General features: G+C 34.1%; 1 protein-coding gene across 1 annotated transcript in view; it reads left to right on the top strand.

The window, feature by feature from the left end:
* The first annotated feature begins 630 nt into the window (after positions 1-630).
* Positions 631-20126, top strand: part of LOC134229181 (uncharacterized) — a 31907-nt gene continuing 12411 nt past the window's right edge. The window contains exons 1-6 of the mRNA XM_062710885.1: positions 631-898; positions 2457-2558; positions 2960-4243; positions 7058-7170; positions 16620-16730; positions 19545-19646. Of these exons, the coding sequence (XP_062566869.1) occupies positions 2480-2558; positions 2960-4243; positions 7058-7170; positions 16620-16730; positions 19545-19646 (1689 nt within the window). The 5' untranslated portion in view covers positions 631-898; positions 2457-2479. The remainder of the gene's footprint in view (positions 899-2456; positions 2559-2959; positions 4244-7057; positions 7171-16619; positions 16731-19544; positions 19647-20126) is intronic.

Below are 20126 nucleotides of genomic sequence, written 5' to 3' on the forward strand. Positions count from 1 at the left end.
CTTGCATTTCATTCTCATATATGATTTAATGCTGACAATATAATTGGATAAAAAAATTAGTTTCTTGAAGCTTTATTTACTTATTTATTTGGTTTTAGGAATGTTAAGTGCACTAGTATTATATATTTTATGTAAATATTCAATGTGATAAAAATATTGCAAAATCAATATTTAAACTTTTTAGTAATGCTTTACTCACATATGATCAATGAAAAAACTCAAAGGTAGATAACTTGAAAGCTCATGAGTATGTGTATTGACATATTTGCTGCATGCATTTGTGAAGCTTTATATTTCTTCTTGAATATTTTCTTGAATTATTTATTGTATGATTTGGTATTAACTCCAGTGCATGAACTAATTTTAATTATTAATTGAAATATGAGGGTAATAAATAAAAAAAAATATGTTGAAGCTGGTGATTAATGAGAAGACGGTGTTCATGTGAAATAAAACTGCTACGATAAAAGGTGTGTTGTTGTTGTTAGTGAAATTTGCGTACGTGGAAATTTTCCTTTTTGTGATTGAAGAGTTCATGTTTGGAGAAAAAGTGACAGGGAATCTTTGTACTTATCAAGCCTATGTTACAGGGAAATAAATTAGCGTTAGGGAAATAGACAATTGAGTGGTACGCTGTCTGGATGTTAAAGCATAGTTTTTCGTAGTTAATAATTATTGTGTTATACTTTATCCGTGTACATATTTTTCACCCCAGTCTCGGAGACAGTGTCCACGTTTTTCACGTCATATAGCTGAAATAAGCAATTGTCACAGTTTGACAGGCCCTGTTACTGCGTGTTGTGTTATTGAATTTTTTTAAGGATTATGCTAGAGCACTCGGTATGCATTCAGAATGTTGATTTGAAGGAATATATTTATTGCGATCATGTATTAAACAGTAAGTAAGAGGGATGGATGGGCTGGTTACCTTGCTAGGTTGATGTATATAAATTCCTTCTGTAGAAACAATGGTTTAAATCAAAGACCTAGCTAATGAAGGAAGTCTACAGTGATCTCTTTAATGTCATAGGTCAAAGTAAATTAAGATTGAATGCATTTCTCTTACTAGGAAAATCAGCATTGTCGCTAAAATGTTAGATCTGAAAATGTTTTTCTAAAACTTATGTTAAAGAAAATCATCATAAACATGATAAAGTGTTGGAAACTTGCCTCTGTTGTCTTTGATCTTTGTGGGAGATTCAATTATCAAAACAGAACACAGGTATGGAGCTGTCACATTGTAATTCGGTGCTGACTTCAACTTAATGAATTGATCTGGCCTCAATGTAAACATTTTCATGAACAAGAATACGTAGATGATGTTTTGTTTTGATCTTCTTCAAAGAAATTGTAAGTTTGATTTTTGTTATTTCTTTGTTTTAAGTGAAATTGCTACCATCATGATTGTTCAAGACACTTCTTTTGCATGTTTTAAAGCTTAGGTAAGTTTTAAATATTACATAATCTAATTAATTCAGGTGACCTTCAGTTTGTCACAGGGATGAGAATTATAGCCATGTAAGAATCTCCGTCTCTATTCATCATTATTACAGGCCTATGTTGTCAACATCATCTATTTGTGAACTTCCTCATTGTAAAACTGAAGAACCTCTTAACGTACATACATGTATGTAAACTCATGATAAAATATTATGATATTAATAGATAGTAGGGCTTCCTCATTTGAGGGACAAAAATCTGAAAAAGTTTGATTATGTCTTAAAATATGTATTAAAAAAACAAACCAAATTGTTCATTACAATACAAGCATACCGGTAGTTTACTTTAATAATAGCCAGTTAGTGTACATTATATAAATTATGGTTTACCGGTATATGCTTATGCTTTTAAGCAGAATATTTTCTTTTTTTTCAACTGCAAGGAATTACACAAATTAAAACACAAATAACAGAGATTTTTGTAATTTTCCACTCCCTTGTTTTACTTGCAAATCAGTGTATATTAATAAAACTAAAAAAAACTGCTGGCAGCATATTGTGTTTTCTATGTAAATGAGCCAATTTAATTACTGAAGCAGTTAATTCAGATATAGGCTTGATTTGCCTGATGTGATTGTCAGAGAAGCCAGAGGGTGGGGTGGAGGAATACTGGTATTGGTGAATTCTGAACAGTTATCAATATTTGAATGGATTTAGATATCCTTTATTTTAAACATATTGATGCCATTTCTGTTAATTTAATTTCTGTTATAAAGCGAAGTTTCTTGAAAGGCTTAAACTTTGACTTCTATGTATCTGACTACAACAGAACTTTATTGAAAAATTGAGACTGGAAATATATATATATTCAGCTATACATATTTGCATATTTTCATGCTATACCATTATTATAAATCCCTAATGATGGGTCTGCATGAAAGTTCTTCATGTGTTTCTAGACTCATTATCTCTGAGTTTGTGGAGACTGTTTGTATATATCTTCCTTTATTTTTTCAGACCGATGAAGCCACACAAGTAAGATGAAGCTGTCCTTTTTCCTCCTCCTCAGCATTGCTTTCCTCCTGAAGGTCAAAGGTGAACGCCTACCCCAGGGTCAAGGTAACATCCATACTTAAAAATGCAGGAAATTTAATTAAGGGATATCATAATTGACGTGATATAAACTTTATTAGTGTCATAATGTTGAACTATCCCTCATCTTCCTTTTCTAACATTGTCAAGGTAGAAGTTTAGCTGGTTTTAATTATAGACTGATAATGACTTCAGTAATGAAAAAAATAAGATGAGATGCAATTTTATAATGTGTCTTTATTTGCAATAGGAAAATTAAACTAAAGTTTCTTTATGCTGTCATGAATTGTTATTTTGTTGAATGTGCACTTGAAGAAAAATTAATAAATGACACGCCATCATGAATTGCACCAAAAAATGCATAAATCAAAACAAACAAAAGGCTCTTATGGTGAGTTCTTTCTAAGATTAATGTTGTTCATTCACAGATAATGCATTAGAGGTAGGACAAGTGAAGAAATCTGAAGTGAAGAATCAAGGAGGAATCCATGACACAGAGTTGAACAGGGTAAAAAATGAACAGAAACTTTCTAAAGACGGTGTCGCAAGTGTAACAAAGTCCCCCAAACGCAGGAAAAGGAAAAGGCGTCGTAACACAGGAGGAGCAAATGTTGCCATACCAAAGATTAACATTCCAAATGCTGGGGGACTGGTCGCCAAACCAGAAGTCAAAGACCCTGTATTTAATGTTCAGGATATTGTGAAAAAAGCCAAAGAAGACAGTGCTAAAGAGACCACCAAAGATCGAGGCGTGCCTCAAGTCAAAATGGTTCAGGATGCTGTACATCCTAAAAATATTGGAGGCATACCTGTTCAGGTATTCACTCCAGAGGCGAAAAATGTGCCACAAGGTGAAGTAAATAATCAAAATGTTGGAGTAGGTAATCTTGTGAATGTTGGAGGACAGGCAGCCAAACAGAATGATGGCTTGCAAAAGCAGGACTCTCAACATGATCAAAATGTTCAAGAGTCAAAAAACAGTAATTGGAACCAGGTTGCTGGAAATGTTCCAGGAGCCAATCAGAACTCCTTTGATCAAGTAGCCAATAACTTAAATAAAGTTCAGCAGAATATACAAAATGGAAATGTTGAGTCATTTAACCAAAATCAGCAACATGTGGAGACATATAATAATAATAATAACATAAATAATAATAATGCCAACAATAATTTTAATGTGAATAACAATAATAATTATAACAATGCCAACAACAACTTTAATAACTTTAACAACGTTCAACAGCCAGTAAATGTTGGAAATCAGCAGGGAAGTTCTAGTATGAGAGACAGTCTGAAGATTGTTTGGGACTGGAGTGATTTCCTTATTAACTATGAACAGTATGTGATGCCGGAGCAGAAGAACCGCAGGGCGCCACAGGCCACCGCGGGAGAGCCATGGCCGATGCCACAATATTACGTTGCAAAAGCTAACAAAGTGTACAAAATCGACAAGGACAAATTTCGATTTAACATTGTGAAGGAATCCTGTGATATCATAGAAAGAGCAGTGGAACGATACAGGGAAATGATCATCGAGGACACGATTACAGAAATGTACAACAATCTGCAGCATGCTCAGGGAACCAGCATCCGAGACGTCAACCTGAAATACAACGACGATATCTATATCAGGGCTTCATCTATCTCTGTTGTCAACGTCAAAATAAGACGTCCGTGCACCAAGTTCCCCAACGATCAGATGGATGAATCCTGTAAGTAATAATCTTATTAGGAGATCAAAAATCTTGTTACATGCGGCATATAAGAAATATAAATCGTATCAATGCTGTAATTAGATTTTTATCTTGTTCTCTGCTTGCCAGTTCATGAAATCAATATTCACAAATCAAGATTTTGGGGATGTTTGTCAAATGTTGAGGCATAAACCTATTTCTGTGGACTGTCACCTTTGTCTGTCTGTCTGTCCATTCAACAATATGTATGATGTTGTGGGTGGTCTTATTTACAGGAGTATTATCAAACTTCTTACATAGCTAGATCACATTGAGTTTATTTGAAATATTTCATAGCTTAGCATTGACTTGATCTCGACGTAAGAAAAATTAAAAATATTTGAAAACTTCTGTTGAAGATGAATATTTCAGTCACTTCCTACACTAGAATCAAACAAAAGTAATCAAATTTATATCTTTTCAATGCCACATCAAATTTTAAGGAATGGGATTGGAATATTTCAAATGCTACTATTTGGTCCATAACCATCTTGACCATGACCTAGCTTTGACTTATTAATATGTGGATTAAACATGCTGTACAGATGTTGTCATTTAGACAAATTTCATGTGTAATGTGTCTTATTTGATTTTTCTCATAAGTAAAGGAATGTATGACTGATACATGGATCACCACTAGAACATATTCTCCCAGGTCTTGATAGATATTTTACGTAGTTTTATGTTAAAGTGCACACTGTAACCAAGAAAATTAAAACGATAATCATCATATAAAAAATGACAATGAAAGTGACATGCTAGGAGATTATTCATATTTCAATTTGTCTGCTTGTTTTCAGTTTTGTCATTTAAAAGACATTAATTCTGCAGGATATATTTACATAAAAGTGCACAGATAGTGAGTGCATCTTTATTGATAATCCCAGTACTTTCTATACAGCTATATACACACTAAACAAGTTATTGCATAAAACAATCCATTTAGGCTTGTCTACAAAATCTCGGATTTAAGCTACTGCTTTTAAATCCCCATTGAGGTGCATTATAATTATCAATCCTTGTGTATGGAGTAGGGACTATAATCTCATTGATTCCGGTCATATTCCATCTGCCACAGCTAGTACATGTACATGTCAGCCCAGAGAAAGCCATCACGCAATCGGATGCTTCCCTTTTTGCAAGATTATGTAACCATTTAGAAGTAACAGTATAGGACACATTTTAATAATGTTTAGATCAATTTGACATGTGAAAAAGGACCTTTCTTTGCAAATCTAAATCTAAAACTAGAATTATGAGTATACATTATTCATGTTATTAGAGCATTTTTACACCTTGATTATATAATTCTGTTTAAATTAATGGAATTGTTAGTAGGATGCTAAGTAAGCAATTTTTTTCCCCCAAAAAGTCATTATTTGATTTTAACATGAATTAATTTTAGTGATTTTGTGACATACACCATATATAGAAAGATAAGGGTAACCTAAGATGTGAAATTAGTAACTGATATTAACCTTGCTAGAAATTCTAAAATTGAATCCTTGCTAAATTTCTGCTGAAACGGCATTATAGCACATGTTGCAGGTCTTCATATTTTGATGCTTGATGAATGTCAATTTTTTCCTCCTATAACCTTAAACTTGTCATAATTTTTTAATCATGATGATTAACTACATGGACATTTTTCTCTTTGAATGATCATACATCAGTATGATGATTGAATTGACAAATCTCTGTCCCATGGGGAATTTACATGTATACCAAACTGACGTATTAACTTATACTGCACAGTATCTGTACGGTAGATGAAGCAGAAATATTGGTAATCATCTGTAAATGTAAGGAGTGACATATACCAACCAGCTGTTGGTCGGTATGCATCATATATGAACCCAGCAAGTGTCATATTTCAGATATGTATGAATCTATAATGTTTCACCAATTTTCAATATAGAAACTTCCACCTAGCTGTTTTGATTAAATATACTAGTAATTTATGATCTACAAAGTATTTAAAAAATAAAATAGACCAGTGAGTCCTATTTTTTCAAAACTGAATTTGAACTATGCAAGAGTACTGTACATGTACAAAAATTGGTGTATTCAAAATTAGCACAATCACTGAGTATGGAGTAGTTGGCGTTATCATGAATTAGCACTGTAGATGTCTGTGCCGTTTAATGATTTCTTAGCAGTATTCATAAATTAGCGCATATTTGACTGCGCCAAAGCCGTTAAGTACACATACAGTATTTACATTTTTTAAAGCATTAGTCCATGCAGGCCAGCCATTACATGTTTTCACCCTTTTATCTTGAGGTCATTACAATAATTCATATCTCGCTGTATCATCAAACAACTCTACTTCTTGAGCTATTATGATCCAGTGACCCATGACCTTTGACACAAATTGGAGCCCATCGGCATCAAGACCAAACTCTTTATTTATGTGTTAACGCCTCGAGGTATTTGGCATATGGGTATCACCTTGAATTGAGTTGTAGTAACCCATAGATAACCTTGGTCATGGAGACAAATCATAACTTTTTTAGCTAAAGCCTCTGATTATGAATATTTAATCAGTTTACCGGTACTAAGGTTTAAGATGCTTGGCATATTGGTTTTTCATCAAATGATGATTTGTCATGATCAACATGTGCCTTTGACCACAATCACAAAGATAATTTGTGGAGAAAGATTGGCAGGATGAAAAACTTTTTATCTTGAATCTTTTGATTATGGCCATATATGACCTTGAACTATAACCTAAATTAATGAGAGTACTTTTTTAAATACAAATCACAGTAGTTTTAATATTTGACATTTCAGATGATGTTTTTGTAAAGAAAACAGGCTCTTACATTTGGGCCAATGAAGTATGGGGTGCACTAAGAGGACTGGAAACCTTCAGTCAACTGGTGTTCAGAGGAACAGATAACGTTGTAAGTATTTTGTCTGCCACAACCACTATTCAGGGTGGTAGATAATGGTGTAAGTATTTTGTCTGCCACAACCACTATTCAGGGTGGTAGATAATGGTGTAAGTATCCTACCTGCCACATGCTACCACTATAAGGGTTGTAGATAATGTTATAAGTATCCTAATTGCTGCAACCAATATTTAGCCTGGTAGAGATAGTGTTATAAGTATCCTAGTTGCCATAGCTTTTGTTGAGGGTGATAGATAATGTTTTTAGTATCCTGACTGATGTTCAGTGTGATTGAAATAAATTTTGTCAGTATCCTCACTTGCACATCTGCTGTTGTAAGTGGCATGGGCAGTATTCTGTTTCCAAAGCTATTTCATTTAAGATGGTCACCAATATATCGACCACCTCTGGTGACTCCCCCAACAATCTTACAAGTGATATTTCATGTCTATATTATTTGAAATGTGATATTATAATGCAAAGTGTAGATTTTATGATCCATAGTTTTGATAAGTCATATAGTTCAATAACAGTATTTGTCACGATTGTGACAATGATGCCGATTGTTTTATATAGGATTCATGTTACCCTGTTTGTACATTGTACTTTCCCCCATTTGTAGATCGCATAATCGGTTACATTTCTTATTATTGATTCACTGTACTTACGTTTCTAGAAGAACATGATCTTATGATTCTAATTTTATTATCCTGGATGAATATCAATATTGTAATACGCTGGATTTGTTGTAAATATCGTTTCTAACTCTGTAACTTTATTTATAGATACCGCCATCATGATGATTATTTTGTGGAATATCACGCCCAATTGTAATTGTAATTTCTCTGTACTAAGCATTTTTATCGAAATCTAATACTTAGGGAATATTGTCATATTGTATAAATGTTTTACATTATGATTGTCATATTTTTATGTCGATTATCTATTGTTATTATTAAACATTATTTGACAATGATTATTGCCGGTGGCTGCCGGTGACTGCCGGTGGTACCGGAGATCTGCCGGTCGTCCCTAGGGAAGCGCGTGGGTCTCCGGGGGGACTGTCGAGAGCTATATAAGCAGAGGATAAGGACTGCCGGTGGGACTCGGCATTTAGATTTTGAGGTTAGCGGTTGTTTATTTGATTCTTGGCATTTTTCATTAGGAATTTAGTAATTTTTGAATTAATTCATCAATTTTTCTTATAGTGAATATGGGTTAATCTCGTTTCACTATTAATTACTAGTATTTATCGTAGGACGTTTATATTGGGTTAATCTCGATATTAAACGATTAAATAATTTTGTTACGGTTTGACTGAAAGTGAGTCTTGAAGTCTTTCCGTGTAAATAATTTTTTATCTTTGATAGAATTTAGGAATTCAATCAATTTAAAGTGATAAACTAGTTGCGTTTATTGGAATATTCAAGCAGGAATTAAGACTAGGATTTGATATAGAAATTAAAGAGATAAATCTCTTGCTTTAAATAATTTTATAGATTGTGTAGATTCTTTCAGAAATACTTTGGTTATTCTAAGGTATTTCTATAGTATTTATTATTCACTATTCGGGTCATTCTCGTTTAGTGCGCCCCCCCCCCCTTTTATCGTATTAACGTAATACGAAGGTTGTGTTAGTGTAGTAATTCATTGTGAATTTGGGTGATTCCCGACTTCCATTGAATTTTATTGTAATTGAATATTAATTAATACATATTGTGACTTTTATTTATTGAATAAATTTGTAAACTTTAAATAAGGCTTATCATTTAACTTCCCCGTAGTTATTTGCGAGTCCAAACACAGGTAAATCTTGTGTTTTTATAGGAGATCTTTATTTACGGGTTATTCTCGTTAATCATCAGAGTACTACATGGGTTATTCCCGTGTAGGCTTCTAAGGAGTACTTGTGCGTGAGATCCAAACAGCTCAGGTCTGTTACATTTGGTGGCAGCGGTGGGATCTGCCAAGTACATCGGTGGATCCAGAGATACGTAACCCAGAACCAGTGTTGAGAAAAATCCATGCATAGGTACTATACCAGATCTAAGACTAGGATGGAGCCATCCGTTAATCCCGGACATTCCAGAGGACAATCCACAGATGAGGAACTCCTCATAGATTTATCGCCGTCAGCGTTAAACAGATCACTCCGAGGGGAACAGAGCATGTCCAACAATGACAACTCTACAGAGGATGAAGATGACTCAGATACTCAGGCTAGAATATCAGCGCCTATTAGAAAAATAAGAAGATCCAAAAGGACTGTATGTCTGCAAAGGGAGATAATCCCTACAGACACAGAACTGTCAGAACCAGTCACACAGTCAACACAGAATAATTCTGTCACAGACCCTATGAAGATAATGATGGAACAGATGGCCCTGACAATGAAAGCCATGCAGAATATGATGGAAGCAACTACTCAAACTCTCAGACAAGTAAGCGACCAGACAATGAAAGTCATGCAAAATATGATGGAAGCGACTACCCGAAATCTCGGACAAGTGAACAGACATACAACAAACAGCAAGCTGAAACCTAAAATATCAAGATTCAACTCAAATAATAACAAGTCAGAGACAGAAACCAAGGAAAGCAATCATGAGGAATCATATGAAGATTCAGGACAGTCTGAAAATGAGCAATCTGTCAACTCAGTTGCCACAAGGGGTTTGTTCGAGTCCAAGAAGACAGATAACATCAAGCTTGATTGTAAGCTTCCGCCTTACACAGGTTCTGAGAAATGGAGAGTTTGGCTGAATCGCTTCGAGTCTGTAGCCAAGTTAGCCAAGTGGACCTCTAAAGAGAAGTTACAACAGATATTACCAAGAATACAGGGAATTGCAGCTGATTTTGTTTTTGGTCAGCTGAAGAAGGAGACTATAGGGAACTATGAGACCTTAATCGCAGAAATAGGATCAAGATTTGGAACGCTGGAAAATAAGAGAGTCTACAAAACTCAATTCAACAACAAAAGGCAAGGAAAAGAAGAAAGTCTTGAAGGGTATGCTGCTGATATTAAACGTCTTTATGACTGGGCTCACCCTAGTAGAGATGCCAGCACAAGACAGGAAGACTTAATTTCAAAATTTTTGCAAGGACTATGGGATCCTAAGGCAAGGCAATACATCGAATTACACAAAGAACCATCAACAATTGAAGAGGCAGCACAGCAGGTAGCTGCTTATATGTCAGTGACATCCAATTTAAACACAAATGAAGAGAGACACCCTATTAGACAGACTAAGAATTATAGAAAGGGAGACAATTGCTATGCTGAGAAGAGAAATGCAAATTCCGTGAAGATGACAAAAGGGAATTGCTTTATTTGCAGCATGCCCGGACATTATGCCCGAGAGTGTCCGCATACGAATTTTCACAGAACAGAAAGATCACAGTACAGGAAACCTCCTGAGAATACCTTGTCATCATCTCTGCCAAGTATAGATAAACAGCCAAACACAAACCAAAGCCAAGCTACAAGTACAATGTCACCTGATGCACCAGAATTTCAACCAAGTCATCAATCAACATGGAATGTAGACTTGGATAACGATTGCGGAGACAAACAGGAGAAACTTTTAAACTAGAAAGGGTCAGCTCCGGAGGCCACGAGACGACCCAAAGTAACAAAGGCCAAAATGACAGTAAAATTTTAACTGAACCTATTTTAAGTGGAAATTTAGATGAGTCGGGGGAGAAAATTGAAAACCAGGGGAAATTCCAGCCTTGCGTCAGGGACGTTTCAGGGGAAGAGGAACTGAGTGCTCAGAGGGAGTACATTAGGAGACAGCTCCTCAAGGCGGATGGAATTTATGTTCAGGGAACAGTTAAAGGGATAAAAGTAGAGTTCACAGCAGACACAGGGGCTGCAAGAACTATATTATCCGACGAAATATTTTGGAGACTCCCGGGGAACGAAAGACCAGAGCTAAAGGAATCTTCAAGCCTTGTAGCGGTCAATGGAGATCCACTTAAAGTCTTAGGGAAATCTGAATTTCTATTGCAGCTAGGAAATCTAGCATTTCAAAGGGAGATAATTGTCGCGGGAATTGAAGATGAATGCCTCTTAGGAATGGACATCTTGTTGGACAGTCAATTTGGGCCTGCAGTTATCAATTTGAATGACAGTTTCATTTCCATGAATGGCTGTAAGATACCATTCACAAAAGCGAGTCGAATTCAAGATGGTGCTGGAAGATTCGTGTACAAGACCTTTGACAATGGCTAGCAGACCAGCGTTGATTAATCTTCAGTAAAGAAAATTAGTTAGAATGTGGTGTAAGTATGGTTAGAGTTTATAGATATAATATACACATTTTTTAAATTTTGTTTTTATTGTTGTATATTAAAAGAAAAATTTCTAACAATTGAAGTAAAGTTAGGATTGGGAAACTGGGGAAATTATATGACTTTGTCTAGTGTACATTTTTTTTATGTTAATTTATTACTGATGGAGAAATGTATCGAATGTATATAGACAAATATTGTTGTTTTATATCTTAAGAATTTGGTGAGGACACCAAAGTTTTTAAGAGGGGGAAAATGTCACGATTGTGACAATGATGCCGATTGTTTTATATAGGATTCATGTTACCCTGTTTGTACATTGTACTTTCCCCCATTTGTAGATCGCATAATCGGTTACATTTCTTATTATTGATTCACTGTACTTACGTTTCTAGAAGAACATGATCTTATGATTCTAATTTTATTATCCTGGATGAATATCAATATTGTAATACGCTGGATTTGTTGTAAATATCGTTTCTAACTCTGTAACTTTATTTATAGATACCGCCATCATGATGATTATTTTGTGGAATATCACGCCCAATTGTAATTGTAATTTCTCTGTACTAAGCATTTTTATCGAAATCTAATACTTAGGGAATATTGTCATATTGTATAAATGTTTTACATTATGATTGTCATATTTTTATGTCGATTATCTATTGTTATTATTAAACATTATTTGACAATGATTATTGCCGGTGGCTGCCGGTGACTGCCGGTGGTACCGGAGATCTGCCGGTCGTCCCTAGGGAAGCGCGTGGGTCTCCGGGGGGACTCTCCAGAGCTATATAAGCAGAGGATAAGAACTGCCGGTGGGACTCGGCATTTAGATTTTGAGGTTAGCGGTTGTTTATTTGATTCTTAGCATTTTTCATTAGGAATTTAGTAATTTTTGAATTAATTCATCAATTTTTCTTATAGTGATTACGGGTTAATCTCGTTTCACTATTAATTACTAGTATTTATCGTAGGACGTTTATATTGGGTTAATCTCGATATTAAACGATTAAATAATTTTGTTACGGTTTGACTGAAAGTGAGTCTTGAAGTCTTTCCGTGTAAATAATTGTTTATCTTTGATAGAATTTAGGAATTCAATCAATTTAAAGTGATAAACTAGTTGCGTTTATTGGAATATTCAAGCAGGAATTAAGACTAGGATTTGATATAGAAATTAAAGAGATAAATCTCTTGCTTTAAATAATTTTATAGATTGTGTAGATTCTTTCAGAAATACTTTGGTTATTCTAAGGTATTTCTATAGTATTTATTATTCACTATTCGGGTCATTCTCGTTTAGTGCGCCCCCCCCCCCCCCCTTTTATCGTATTAACGTAATACGAAGGTTGTGTTAGTGTAGTAATTCATTGTGAATTTGGGTGATTCCCGACTTCCATTGAATTTTATTGTAATTGAATATTAATTAATACATATTGTGACTTTTATTTATTGAATAAATTTGTAAACTTTAAATAAGGCTTATCATTTAACTTCCCCGTAGTTATTTGCGAGTCCAAACACAGGTAAATCTTGTGTTTTTATAGGAGATCTTTATTTACGGGTTATTCTCGTTAATCATCAGAGTACTACATGGGTTATTCCCGTGTAGGCTTCTAAGGAGTACTTGTGCGTGAGATCCAAACAGCTCAGGTCCGTTACATATTGTTCATTCATTCTAAAAATAAATACCGGTAAAAGCAAATCTGTACCTTTAAAGACTTAGTGTAGAAAATGTGAGAGGTTTGCAATAGTATTAAATGGATTTCTGTGAAGGAAAGGTTTGCAGGACTCTCATGTTGGTTTTTCAGATGAGTAAACATGTGGCTAACAAAGTAATTCAGCTCTTAGGAATTCACATTTCACGTATGATCCATATTACCAGAAATATCCATTAGCTTCCTTACTTGGCAAAGAAGTGCCTGATTATAGCAGTCAAGTCCGAGGGTGGCTAAATTTAGGTTATAGTAAAGATTAAATTAGATTGATTTGGATTACATGAAACCAAAATTGATATAGCGGATGAACCCAATTTCTGATTACTTATTTCTAATGCCCTGTACAATGAAGTCACCTTAACAAAACAATGCATAATTGATAGACTCAAAGCCCTATGGGAGATTGAATTTAGGCTGAGGAAAGGGGAATTGCTATAAATTACTATTAGTTCACAAATAAATTGATTTTACCTGATAAGCCTTATTTTCAGTTTTTCTGTTTTGATATTAAGTTGTTCCTTTATAGCTGGATTACATGTAAGCCCATATGATCTGGCAACCAAATTTTTCTTGTATCGTTGGCTAAAAAAAAATGATTGACCGGCACTTATAAACGGATCAGGCAATGCCAAGCAATCAGAATAATTCCTACATACACTAATCATGATGACGTAAAAAAAATTTTATAATGTAAATTGTTCCACCTGGCCTGATAGTTGCCCTCTCAAGCGTTGGTTTGATTTTTACCATTAGGTGACAATTAGAAAAACCCAATGTCGACAGAGAAGCAACTTAACAAACTGTCTATCGATGGTCAAACAATGATCAGTGATTGGCCTTCGAAAATAGAGGTCAAAATTGGACAAGATAATGGCTGCAAAACAGTGCCAACTATCACTCAAAGAATATCCGTTTTTGCCATAATAACTGAATAAGTTTGAAAATGTGACTCGGGTTTTTGTTAGAAAAGCATATATCTTTAATTTACTCAAGGCCATGGGGTACATATGTAGTTTAAAGATTTTAGATTATAAAGTTACTAATAACTAGACATTGTTAAGATGAAGACTATCTCAAAAGATCCCACTTTTAGCAAAGGACATTGGGATGAAAGGAAGTTCTGTTTTTGCGAGATACCAGTAGAATTGGACAAGTGGGAAGGACTTTACAGTCAAGCCTGATTATCTCAAATTTGAAGGGGCCAAGTCAAGATATCTGGGTATTCAAGATGTGCATTGTAAATTACTTAAAGAAAGTTAAAGTGGCTGCATGGAACTTCAAAAATTACTCTCGACACACACATGTATCCATGGTATTTGAGATATACAAGGTCGTCAAGATGCTGAAATGCCTTATGGGTATCAGCAAATATTTTGTATCACAATTATTTTCCCAAAAATATAATGAATATATTATGATATTTATACCCCACGCAACTAGTTGCGGGAGGTATAATGTTTTTGACCCGTCCGTCAGTCAGTCAGTCAGTCAGTCAGTCAGTCAGTCCGTCAGTCAGTCCTCTTTTTTTGTCAGCGCAACTCCTCATAAACCGCTGCACAGAATTTCATCAAACTTTGCAGGTATTTAGGACATAATGTGTAGATGTGCATATTACCAGGAAATTCCGATTCCATTATTTTTTCCGGGAATTTCCGCACTTTTTAACTTAGGCATTTGGCCATACCTTGAATATAAAGATGAACAGTTTGTCAGCGCAACTCCTCATAAACCGCTGCACAGAATTTCGTCAAACTTTGCAGTTATTTAGGACACAATGTGTAGATGTGCATATTACTAGGAAATTCCGATTCCATTATTTTTTCCGGGAATTTCCGCACTTTTTAACTTAGGCATTTGGCCATACCTTGAATATAGAGGTGAACAGTTTGTCAGCGCAACTCCTCATAAACTGCTGCAAAGAATTTTGTCAAACTTTGCAGGTATTTAGGACATAATGTGTAGATGTGCATATTCCCAGGAAATTCCAATTCCATTATTTTTTCCGTGAATTTCCGCACTTTTTAACTCAGGCATTTGGCCATACCTTGAATATAGAGATGAACAGTTTGTCAGCGCAACTCCTCATAAACTGCTGCACAGAATTTCGTCAAACATTACAGGTACTTAGGACACAATATGTAGATGTGCATATTTCCAGGAAATTCTGATTCCATTATTTTTTCTGGGACTTTCCGCACTAAATACTTAGGTTTTTGGCCATACCTTTTATATAGAGATAAACAGTTTGTCAGCGCAACTCCTCATAAACCACTGCACAGAATTTCGTCAAACTTTGCAGATATTTAGGACACAATATGTAGATGTGCATATTACCAGGAAATTCTGATTCCTTTATTTTTCCGGGAATTTCCACACTTTCCAACTTAGACTTTTTGGCCATACCTTTTATATAGAGATGAACAGATTGTCAGCGCAGCTCCTCATAAACCACTGGACAGAATATCGTTAAACTTTGTAGATATTTAGGACACAATATGTAGATGTGCATATTACCAGGAAATTCCGATTCCTTTATTTTTCCGGGAATTTCCACACTTTCCAACTTAGACTTTTTGGCCATATTTTGAATATACAGATGAACAGTTTGTCAGCACCACTCCTCTTAAACTGTTGTACATAGTTTCTTCCACCTATGCAGATATTTAGGACATATTCCATTATTTTATCCCAAAGAATTTTGCCTATTATTCAAGAAAATTTCTCCCCCCCCCCAACCACTTCAAATTAATGTTTGGATTTGTATAATGCCAAGAAATTTTGATTCCATTATTTATCTAGAAACTTCATTCCACATTTAAATGTCCTCATATGCAAGACATTTTGATGTGAAAATTTTTTGCAATTATATGTATTGCCCTTTTTGATCTATACTATGTATTTAAAGTGCACTAGCTGTGCCTTTCATTATGTGTATCACTGTCAAGTTTTGGGGGAGCGTGGGGTATGTGAGCTAGCTCACTTTTTCTTTCATTTATTTAAAATTTTTACTATGATATAAAATAAATTTTCATGATATTTGTGACAAATATTGTGTGAAAACATAACTTCACTTTAAAAAAAAAGTTATTTTATACATTAATGAAGCGTTTTGATACTAGGATGCTGTTTTTTTTTTTTTGTTTTTTTTTTTTACATTTTTTTTTATGATTCTTGGAATTGTAATTCAAGAGTTTGCATGAACAATAAAAATTAATTATTTCTAGAATTTACATAATCACATATCTCTGTTACATGATATGTGCAATAAAAAAATTCAAAGTATATCAGTATACCAATAAAAATTGCATTTCTATATAATACGAAATAGTAATTAATGCAGTTTTAATTCTAAGAATTAAAGATTCAGGGATTAGATATTCCAGATGGGCAAGGTTTTCTGTCCACAAGATTTACTCAACTTTTTCAATGTTTGGTTTGTTTTTTTAGCTGTATATCAAAGACACAGTTATAAACGATTACCCACGATTCCCTCACCGAGGACTTCTGGTGGATTCTTCACGACATTTCATCTTCAAAGAAGTCATCTATGATATACTGGTAAGAATTGTCCTGTATTTCATGAAATCCAAAACAAATTCAGCACCTGCTCTTAAGATTACCATCTATGACTTTAAAGAAATATAAGAATTTTACAACCTATACATACCTAGAAGGCAGAAAACATGAATATAAAAAAAAGATCAATATTTTAACAATTCTCATTTATGCATTTGACTTTGAAATTAATTTCTATTTCAAAGTATAATACTTGATGAAAGGAATTATATGCGTCACTTTTCTGTATTGTTCAGAGGGAAAGATGTGTGAAGAAAAAAACGCGACAGATCTGTAAATGATTTCTTGTTGCATCAAAAGCTTTTGAAATGAGTAGAGTTTCTTGAATTATTGATATCTGCAGTTAGATATAAATGTTTTTGTCATATCATGCACTATGCCTTCTTTTCCTATTTCTTCAGACATTTTCAATTCTGATTTTATCATTTCTTTCTTTGAATATACTCATAGCAATTGGTATGCATTATTGAACATTTATGTGAACAATGATATAGGAGTGCCCAGCAAAATTGTGATTAGAAATCATGGTTACGCATAGTTGAGGAGGTAGTGAAATCGTACATGGTTACACACTCCAAGAATTAACGTCATGTTTGCCAAAATTTGAATGGCAGAAATGCATTTATTGAATCATTGGCCAAGGGATCCTAGTAGAAGTTCAAAATTGTTTTGGCAAAAGATCTTTTAATTATCTGAAACTGATAAAGCAGAGGTAATAATAAGCGCACTATAGATGTAAATTAAATTACTGACGTTCCAATAAAGCGTGAGGAAAGTCGTATGTAATGTGTAATTTCTTACATGAACGGAAAGCCATAATGTAGACAACAAAAGGGCCCTACAGTGCTCTGTACAAAAGCATGGACGTACACAAAGCTCGTTTTTATCCTTATCCCGATTAACTTTTTCTGCCAACAAAATGAGTTTCAGTGGACACATAAAGCCAGACTAGGCAATGCTTCAGGGATTTATTTAATAGATTTTATTGAATACCAAGGCAGTAGATAAATTTTATGTGGTCTGAAGTTTTATGTTGCCAGTACCTTCATCAGATTCTAATTTTCCTTGCTAGACAGTATTATCATGTTTTGTGACTTAGAGATTGAGTGATATTATATAACATTTTATCTTTTCAATAAAATAGCAGTTTTGGGGGATTTCATTTACCCTGGTATGTTTTAGCTTCATGTTTTTACTGTTAGAAATCACAGTAACACTAAACCCAAGGCATTTATGTGACCTTATAAAGATACAAATTAGTATGGATTGGAAAAATTTAAATAAAAAACCAGACTTTCATATAGTGTAAAAATCTATTTTATCCTTCAACAAGAGGAAATCGGATTACAACTTTCATCAGGCCCCATTGTGGTCTTTAAAAGATTTAGATACATATATATATATATACTATATTTTAGCATGTGTAATGTTCAATAAGATAACTCTTGTCTTTGATGATTGCCTTCTCGAGATGAGGATGAAAGAAGCAAAAATAAAACTGATTTTTTTCAGTATTGTTACATTTACTAGAAGTTAATGCAGCTGTTTAAGCTTTAAAAGGCAGAGGGATTTTATGAATTTGTAGCAGAAAACATTTATTCTAAGACTTGCTAATTTATAAACAGAATGTTGTACAAATTATATATTACATTCTGTATGACATAGTTTGCATAAATTTTCATCATTGATGTGGTGAGAAATCTAATTTACATAGAAGATGCAATGTCATGTGCATGACTGACCTCTTGCATTTTAATTGGCAGTGTTCAGAATTACTACTGATTGACACATCATCCAGTGGACTAAACTGAACTTAGTTGAATTAAATTGAAGATACTTATGGATCTCACTATTCCTCTGTATTTTGTAAATAAATCGCCTCATTCCTGGTATAATGCAGCGGAACAGATATTTTCTCAGGGAGGCAGGTGCAGTCCTGTACATCGTCTCGTGATTCCGTCACAATATTGTCTAAGTACTTCCTCATTGCTCCGCTGCGTTCCTGATAAGCTTGGTACTTTGTCGCATTAACGTCCAAAGTCGCCTTCCTCTCAAGTGTCTACGTACTAATGGTATTTCATATTCCCATATAAAGTCAGTGTTTTTTGTTCAGTGTTTGTATTTTTTTTTCTAGACAAGTACTTTTTAGGATTGATTATGGTTTGTTATTAATGGATCTTGGGTTTAGCCGGTCTGATCAATCACGTCACACATTATCTTGGCATTTTCGATTGTCAATCCTTTTATTCTCTCTGATTATACACACCGATTGCCATCTTTATACACTTAATGCTATTGTAACACAGTATGGATACAGAGTTACATCAAATAAATCCTATTGAGAGAAAGAAAAAACTATTTCAGTTTGACAATATGGATTATGCTTTTTCCATCAGTCTTGACATAATACAAATAATATTTTTTGCATGATCCAATATTTTTATTACTGGTACATTCTAGAATTGAAATTGTAATATACTTTGTAAATTAAAATATTACTAAGTTTGGAGTGGAATGCCTGGAAATTATTTCCAAAAAATATATTCTCCACAAATGGAATCAAGCATTCTAGTTTAATATTTCAGAATGGGTATTATGTTCTTATTATATGTTTAATTTGTACTGTCTCATAAACCTAAATAAGGTGAAGAGTATGGCCCACTTCTTCATGCACTTTCCTATGAGTATGAATTCACTAGAATCCAAAGTTCAATATACCTCTTTTATTCCTTGAAGAAATTTAAGTGGATTTTCTTTTAACTCTGTGTTACGTTATTTTGTTATTTTGATTTGCAGGAGGGTCTGGCACAGAACAAAATGAACGTGATGCATTGGCACATTGTGGATGACCAGTCCTTCCCATACCAGAGTAAAACCTTCCCTGAACTCAGTGAAAAGGTAAATATTACAGCTAAGACAGTAAAATCACTGAACTCAGTGAAAAGAAAAATATTACAGCAAAGACAGTAAAATCACTGAACTCAGTGAAAAGGTAAATATTATAGCTAAGACAGAAAAAATCACAAAATTACACCCAAGAGAATAAAAATCACTGAACTCAGTGGAAAATAAATTTAACAGCCAAGACATAAAAAATTGCTCAACTCAGTGGAAAAATAAATATAACAGCTAAGAAGAAAAATCACTGAAAAGGTTAATATTATACAGCCAAGACAATAATAATCACTCAGCTTAGCGAAAAAATGAATATTACAGTAAATAAGACAAGAAAAATCACGGAACCTGGCAGAACCATTATTGATATAGCCAGACAGTGAAACCTTCTTAAAGTCAATGAAAATGTAATTGTTTCATCCAAGATAGTAAAACATTCCCTTCACTAAGCAGTATTTACAACTAAGATAGTTATAAACTTAG

The sequence above is a fragment of the Saccostrea cucullata genome, unplaced genomic scaffold (assembly GCF_032062105.1).
Source record: "Saccostrea cucullata isolate Sc308-1 unplaced genomic scaffold, CSIRO_AGI_Scuc_v1 ctg285, whole genome shotgun sequence".
Taxonomy (NCBI): Eukaryota; Metazoa; Mollusca; class Bivalvia; order Ostreida; family Ostreidae; genus Saccostrea; species Saccostrea cuccullata.